The sequence below is a fragment of the Nannospalax galili genome, unplaced genomic scaffold, assembly GCF_000622305.1.
Source record: "Nannospalax galili isolate Female #2095 unplaced genomic scaffold, S.galili_v1.0 scaffold91, whole genome shotgun sequence".
In the NCBI taxonomy this organism is placed as follows: Eukaryota; Metazoa; Chordata; class Mammalia; order Rodentia; family Spalacidae; genus Nannospalax; species Nannospalax galili.
This window is the reverse complement of record NW_008332583.1, coordinates 182,394-190,864: the sequence shown is the minus strand read 5'-3', so window position 1 is coordinate 190,864 and position 8,471 is coordinate 182,394. Positions and strand designations below refer to the sequence as shown.

Sequence of the window (8,471 nt, the reverse complement as noted above, 5' to 3'; positions counted from 1 at the left end):
TTGGCTTTTTTGGTTTTTTTGAGACAAGGTCTCCCTGTAGTCCCAGCTGTCCTGGAACTCACTATGTAGACCAGGCTGGCCTTTAACTCACAGAGATCCGCCTGCCTCTGCCTCCCAAATGCTGGGATTAAAGGCGTGCGCCACCACGCCCAGCCCAAGACTCTCACTCTTAACAAGCTTAACATTTCTGAAACTCTGTACCTCAGTTTCCTCATCTATAGAGTGGAATTGAGTGTAATATTGCCTCCTCACATGGGAAAGGATCAACTACCCCACGTTTAGTTGTCCAAAGGATTTGTGTTATCCCTTTGAGAACACATACACACCAGAGAGAAAACCTACCAGGTTCTTCATTCCCCATCAAGCCTCGGACTCCCAAAGCCAAATGCATGCAAAAGTAATGGAAGACTTGAGAAGCAGGAGAACTTGGCAAGCTTCTCCATGCCCTATCACTGTTAGGGTTTAAAATTAGAACATGATACGTTGCTCTGTTGCATTAGCTCCCACATCTCTCTACTCACTGTGGTCACGGCTGAGCGGGGATGAGCTCTGTCACAGTCCACAGCTTCCACTATGAGGTTGTATTGACTCACTGATTCATAGTCTGGCTGTGTGGTAAGTTCAATCATTCCAGAGAGAGGGTCAATCCAGAACCTTCGTACAGCCTGGATGTCTCCATTGATTATCTTGTAGGTCAGACAATTTGGGGGGTGGTCCTCATCGATAGCAGTTACTTGTCCAACCTTGTAGAAGGCTGCCAATGTTTTACAAAGTTCATTTTTCTCGTGCAGACACATTACTCTGAAATTTTAACCTGTCTTTGCTTTTCCAAATGATAACCTGAAGTTTTACAAAGTAATAAACTGAATCCTTTTGGGTAATGATAAGTGTTTGAAAACTAAAACTCTGCATGATGGGAGACACATTTACAGAGACTCCTCAGCCACTTTAAACCACTAGCTTGACTCAAATGAAGTAATTTAAAAATAATTTCATAATGCTAATAATTAGCTTCATCTTAGCATTATGATAACATTATCAACAGGTAATGTTCAGAGCCCAGACTCTGAAACCAGAATGCCTAGGTTACAAATATCACTCACTAGTGTAACATTGAACATTTCTATAACCTCTATGGAACTGATTTTCCTTCTTTATTTGCAAAATAAGTGAAATAGCAATGTCTACCATACTGAGTTCTGAGGACTTATGAAAATACATAAAGCACTTAGACTAGTGCCTTGTATATAGTAAATGCTAAATAAGAATTACTCATTATTTGCATAATTCTCTCATGGAGTCTTCCCAGCAGCCCTATGGCAGCACAGTTGCTGTCTCCACTTTGCAGATAAGGAATCAAGGCCCAGCGCCATCAATGTGCCCACCCACCATAACAGAGCTAATAGTGGTAGTGTCAGGCTCAAGTTGACGTCTGCTAATTCTACAGCCCAGATTTGCTTAATTCCAGTGTGTGGTACCCCAAATAGCCTTTTAGAAGAACGATAATTATGTTACCTTGGTTATATTTGTATGTTCATGCTTGCTCGTGATCCCTGTTCCTGCTGTTTGCCATGCACCCCCAGCACTCTGCCTTGGTGCTCAGCCATGTGGCTTGTTTTGGCCAACGAGATATTAAGTGAACCTGATTCAGGCAGAGGTCCGAGAAGCATTTGTGATGTGATAGTAGACATGCCTTGCTCTCGCCCCATGTAAGCCCCACACCCATGACTGTAATTCAGTCTTTGAGGAAGTCATTCTAGCAGACAGTGTACCTCTTCCTTCATCCTGGGAACACACTCAGGCTAGCCTGAGGATAGAAGGATGTGGGAGGGATCAAAGCATCCCAGTCACCCAGCCAAACCAGGACAGAGCACTGAAAACCAGCTGACTCTCACAGGTTTGAGCAAGACCAGATGGGTGGTCCAACCAACTCTAGGACTCAAGGACTGGATAAATGTTTGTTGTCACATTACTCTAGTTTTTGTGGGGCCTATTACCTAGTATACTAATGGCACTAGATTACAGTTGGGACAGGTGACCCTTCAATCACTTTCCATTTAACTTATAAGCTCTGAAAAGAATGCTTAGCCTCCTCCATGTAGTGAAATACTGCCATGCATGACTAGTGGGCTAATCAAGATGTGTGTGGGTATTTCCACTGCTAGTAACCAGGAGAAAAAGAGTGCTGATGAAGAAACCATTGCGCATGCCCACACTTCCAACCCCACAGAATTTCTTTCCTTATTTGGCATCCTCCTTTAATCAAGATTCATCAGTCTCCCATAATGTCCTATTAAGTAGGCAATGGACACAGCTTATGATACCAGCAGAGGAAGCATATTCATGGAAAAGTAGACATAGCCCTATGGCAGCTCCGGATGAGAGTCTATTGCTCTTGTGAATGCGCCATTTTTAAGAAAAAAGTGTTATAGGACTGGAAAGATGGCTCAGTGGTTAAGAGCACTTGTTGCTCTTGCAGAGGACCAGGTTCAGTTCCCAGCACCCACATGGCAGCTAACGACCATCCGTAACTACAGTTCCAGGGGATCCAATGCCTTCTTCTGACCTCCATGACATTGCATGACATAAGTGCCCTTACATACATGCAGGCAATACACTCATACACACAAAATAGAAATAATAAATAAAAAATTTTAAAGAAAAGGGTGTTATAAGCAATTCAAGGCCATGTAGAGATATAACGTAAAATTGTGATCTGGATCATATAGATCCGGGAAAAGCTAGAGCCATTTCCACATTTAACACCTGGTTAAGTATAATGTGAAGCTTATTCTTCTGTAGGTATGGAATTAACCTTTCAATAAAATCTAAATGTTGTCTTGAGCATCTTCAGCTGAATTTTAAACTAGAGTAATTATGGAACTCTGCCAAACTTCATCATCAAAAAGCACTGGAAATGAAATATCTTTTAAACCTATGTGGCTTGCCACCCAGTGTGATTTAATTTTCATGCTTCTTCTAAATCACTGCTGATAAAGGAATTCTCTTGCCTGTGCTCCTTCCCACCATTAAAAATTTGTCATTTCATCACATATCATTATTTTTTAGTTTAAATGTTACAGTTCCCCATAATTTTGTTAAGGGAAAAATTTCACGTGATCTTCCAAATGCACTCAGGTCCTCTCTGGTAATCAACTCAGTCAGAATTAAACTTCCTTATTAATGGAGTTATTAAACATCCTTGAGGTTTATAAGGCCTAATGTTTGAGATTCTGAGGGAGTTTGTGTTCAGAGTAGTTTTACATTTTTAATTTCCTCCTAAGGGAAAATTGCCACTGAGTGGTAAAGGTTTGGCCTCCTCTATAAACATCTAAAACAGATAAATAAACAAACAAACCAAGCACTGTTCTAAAAACACTGCTTTCATTTCATTCGGTTTTTGCACTCAAGTGAGGAAGGTCAAAGACTGTATTTTGTTTAAAAAAATAATCAAGCACACTGCACATGTCCAGCACTGAAGAGGGAAACCAGCAGTTTTTGCTACCAGTGGCAGTGGGGTCATGGCTATTCTGATATCAAGAATCCAAATAAAAGACTAGAGAGATGGCTCAGCAGGTAAAACCATATACTGCTATTGCAGAGGACCCAAGTTCAGCTCCCAGAACCCACATCCAGCAACCCACAACTGCCTGTAACTCCAGTTCCAGGAGATCCAAAGCCTCTGGCCTCTATGGGCACCTCACTTTTATACACATACCCTCACACAGACACACACATACACATAATTTAGCAGATACGTGATAATTAACATGTGTACTATAATTAGTCATCATGGACTTCTCAGCCAATCCTCATCTCAGCTCTATGATGTACTTATTATAATCTTTATTTTATGGATGAGAACTCAAAGGCACAGAACTTGAGCTCTAGTTCATTCAGAAAGCACTTGCTTAGCATGTACCAGGCCCTCAGTTTGAATTCTTCAAACCACCAAAAAGTCTGGCACCCCACAAAGGTCACACATCTGCTGTGTTCTGTAAATGTCTGTGCTCCTTTTCCATTGGTCACTCAGTAGAGAACCTAGTTGGTGTTTCCTGTGGCTGCTTCAAATTAAACAAGTTAGGGAGCTCTTACCTCCGGATGTTTCTGGAACTGAAAATGAATAATGTGCAGCTTGAAATTTGGGACTGAATTCGTTGTCAGGAGCAATGTCCACAATGATTGTCACAGTCACTGTAAAATTGAACAAAAAATGAATACTTTGTTGATGATTTATTCTACAAACAACTGAAATATGTCCCAAAGTACAGGATTAATGGAGGATTGTGAAGCTACAATGGGATTCTCTCTGCCTTCAAGTGATGGGTATTCCCACACTGTGTTCTCAAGGAACCAGTAGGGTTTGCATGTGAAATGTCCCCCAGAGACTCACGTGTTTGAACATTTGGTCCTCAGACAGTGGCAATGTTTGGCAAGATTGTGGAACCTTTAGGAGATGGAACTTCCCTGGAAGAAGTGTGTCACCATGGGCAGGCCTTGGGGTTTTATAGCTTGGCCCCACTTCCTGTTCAGTCTCTGTTTCCTTTCCGTACCATGTGACCAGCTCCACTCCTGTGGCCGTACTCTCTATTCCATGATGGACTGGATCCTTTCAAAGTGTAAGCCAAAACAAACCCTTTCTCCCTTAAGTTGCTTCTTGTCAAGTATTTGTGACAGCAACAAGAAAGATAAAACTCAGGTGAATTTTAAATCCACTCTGCTTTTAGAATATATCCTAGGTCATGAAATAAAAGTAGTTTCAGAAAACCCATATTTAGTACCTGGAATTGACATAAATTCTACAGTCCTGAACTAGGTTTAACATCTAGAAGCTCAGTTTTCCTCATCAATCAATCAATCAACTAGTCAATAACATCAGTGCCAATCTCCTACATTACAGTATAGATTTGATGTCAAAGGAGATCATGCTTAAGAAAGATTTTCAAATGACAAAAAAATTAAGTCAAAAGTTTGAGATGGCTCAGTGGGCAGAGGTGCCTGCTGACAAGCCTGATGATCTGAATTCAATCTGTTCCCCAAGACCCACACAATGAAAGGAAAGAGCTGGCTCCTCCAAGTTGTCTTCTGACCGCTACACATGTTATGGCACACTCCCTCCCCTCCACCACACACACAATAAATAAACTTCATAAAAACTTTGTAAGGAGTTATTATAATTAATTACAAAAGAAAGAACTCTATTTCAAGTCAACAAGCTAAAGAAACCTATTAGAGCATTGTTAAAAAGAAATAATTTGATATTCAGACAAAAAAGTAACTTGAAAGGAAAATATAATAAAAGTAAAATGATAATTAAAACTTAGTATATAAGACACTAGCTGGAGTCAGTGTGGTGGGAGGTACAGGCAGGGGACCTCTGTGAGTTCAAGGTCAGCCTGGTCTACAAAGCAAATTCCAGGTCAACTGGGGCAACAGGGAGACCCTGTCTCAAAAAGACCAAAAAAAAAAAGACACTAGCTAGGACATTGGTATTACTGTCCCCGTTTCACAGGAGAGAAACTGAGGTTCACAGAATTAAGTTCATGGTCCAACATCACAAAGGTAACAAACCACTGAATGACACTGGAGCAAGTTAGATGGGTTAATGTCCCCTAAAATACCTTCTCTGAGATGCTAGTGTGTCAAATGCAAAATCCCCAATTAAGTAAGAATTAAAATGCTATTGACAAGACTTCTTAGGGTTTCTAATATGCTGTTGTAGATTTTGAACTCCAAGTCAATACTCCTTTCCAGACTTATTTGATCATTAAGATTTTTTCCTTTAGCATATTAGCCTGTAGGATTCACAGTAGGAAGAATTCTTAAATACTGCCTCTCCTGAACCTCTATGCCACATATGTCAGACAGTAGAATTCAATCTGCAGTCTCTGTGACCTTTATTTCAGAGACTCCATGGCATTTTTTCACTTTGCAATATTTGTTATTAGATTCATTTTTAAGGGATAGTGTCTACAACCTTCATCAGAATCTCAAAAAGCCATGATCCTGAAGAAAACTTAAAGAGTGCTATTCTACAAAGACAAGAAGTTTACTTTAAACCCAATAAATCCCATTTATATGTTGCGAGAGCAGGTGCCATTCACAGCTCTGCCATACTGTGATTTTTATTGCATCCATAAAGACTCCAAATTGTGTTAATTAAGTGTCCTATAAAACAAAACTGAACCACATGTACAGTGTTATAGGACTCTTTTATGAGCAATTACTGTGAATATGTTCAGGTGTGAAGATCAGAGAGGATATGATATATTTTTATCGTGAGGGATGTTGTCTCTTTTCCCTGTTCAAGAAATCTGGTGAGAAGGGAAAGTTCTTTGGTTTTTTTTTTTTAATTGATTAATCTGTCAGGATGAGTAGCTACAAAAAAAATCCATGTTCAAAGATTCATCTTGGCTTCATGATAAACTTCTGTGTGATACTCTGCCAGCAACATCAGAGAAATTCAATGAGAGCATTTCTGGGCCTGATGTCATGCATGAGTCCTTATCCCCAACACACCACTCCTCTGCATAGCTGTGTCACATAAGTCCACAATTCACCTTTTTACACTCAGCCTCTGTATCAGTCACCTTTCTGACCACTGGGGTGAAAATATCTGAATGACTCAACTTAAGGGAGAAAGGATTTACTTTGGCTCATGGTTAGAAACTGGGAAGGTACAGCAGAGGGAAACAAAAGTTCTTTCTCATCTAGGCAGATCAGAAAGCAGAAAAGGGGCAGGAAGCAAGACCAAGCTTTAAACCTCAAGACCCACCCCCAATGACCTACTTCTTCCAGCAGGCCCCACTTTCAAGAAGTTCTACAACCTCTCAAAACAGTTCCACCAGCTGGGAAGCAAGTATTCAAACACATGATCCTGTGGGGGGCACATAGATGCCTGCAGTAATTCCACCATTCTACATCCATGAAAGACAGAGCAGTCTTTCCTATTGCTCTCAAATGCGACCCCAGAATGCTTCTCAACCCCATGACCTAGACAACTACCAGCAGTGATTCCGAGTTCTTACAAGACAAGAAACCTAAGTTCTTCATCATCAGACATTGTCACTACTATTCAACTTCTGTTTTTCACCACATCTTCTTGGCTATTGTTCATGGACACACCTCCAGGATACTTCTTACCTGTGCTTTCAGGATAAAAGAGACACTTGGGATTAATGACAGATGTACTCAGAAAATTCTGAGAATCTCTCTTCTTACAAAAAGTCTCTATGTTCACAAACTTCACTCTGGAAATGGTAGTGTAGCTGTTAAACACATAATGATTCCTTAGGAAACTTGATACATAGTCTCCTTTGCATGACAGTAAGCAAAGAGAAGTAGGCATTGGTGGTTCACTAAGCTCACCAACTTGTAAGCACTCCACTCTGGTTCCATAGTAACTAATTCAGTATGTCCCACTAGTTCATAATCAATCAACAAAATTAAATCTACAAGTGCCAAAGATTTTATTATCATGCAATCTAGGTAGACTAAAATCTCACTGCCCAGAGACCCATTCTATCATAGGCTGACCCAAACTGGTGGGATAATTATGAGAAAGAAGACCATTACAAGCATGCAGTAGCTGTACTCTGCACATTCACGAAGGGTATGAGCTGTAGAACTTGGCAAGTGACTCAGTGTTTGCAATAATAACAGCTCTGTCATGTAAGATAATTCAAACACAACATTTTAAAGCATCCAATTTCCTATATGTTTGGGTTTCATGTTGCTCAGTGTCTATCTAGCTCTTTACAGGTAGGAGACATTAGGCATCACTCAGCATAATTGGATCCAAACGTTCCCTCCTCCTTCTACCTCCAGATCTCTAGCCAGAGTGGGATTTAAGAACCAAATATGATTTAAGGTGTTGCTAAAAGGCGAAGTGGCCGCCCAGAACTGATGAAAACTTCTGGCCTCAGTCTATCCAATTCTCGCATTCGTTTTTTGTTCACCTTAATAGATCTGCCCCTAATATGAGTTTTCATAGTTAAAAATGCAAAGTGACATATATTTCTTGATCTGCTATGTATAATTTGTCAGTAGGTTGTAGGAGTAATATGGTTCTCACTGGTTTTCAAAGCTAGCTAGGCGTTGTTTATCTCTCACATTGTCTCACCCCTCCATCATGGTTTTCCCACTTAAGGTGCCCCCATTCCCCTCCCTTTCTCCCATAATAATACCCTTCTCCTGTGATTCTACCTCTCTTGGGATCCTTCTTTCCCTTTATGCCCTAGGTTCCTTGTATACCCTTCCCTCCCCGCTCCCTTAAATTAACCCAATTTTTATTCATATCTCCCTTATTAAGGCCTGGTTCCTACTGTTTTTCTCTTTCAGGTTATTTCTTTTCTTTACCTCACTGTTTCCTTACCCTTTGTCCTGGTTTCTGTAATGATGTCTGGTTGCATACTTATTTATCAGAGTCTGGTTCTAGGATCCACATATGAGGGAGAACATATGTCGATTTT

The 8,471-nt window shown here is 40.4% G+C and overlaps 1 protein-coding gene across 1 annotated transcript in view; it reads right to left on the bottom strand.

Moving 5' to 3' along the window:
• The window catches only part of LOC103729438 (cadherin-related family member 3-like), an 80,407-nt gene that overhangs the window by 20,720 nt on the left and 51,216 nt on the right, over positions 1 to 8,471 (bottom strand). Inside the window, exons 12-13 of the mRNA XM_017796738.1 lie at positions 4,096 to 4,194; positions 522 to 754 (exon numbers count right to left, since the gene is read on the bottom strand). Of these exons, the coding sequence (XP_017652227.1) occupies positions 522 to 754; positions 4,096 to 4,194 (332 nt within the window). The remainder of the gene's footprint in view (positions 1 to 521; positions 755 to 4,095; positions 4,195 to 8,471) is intronic.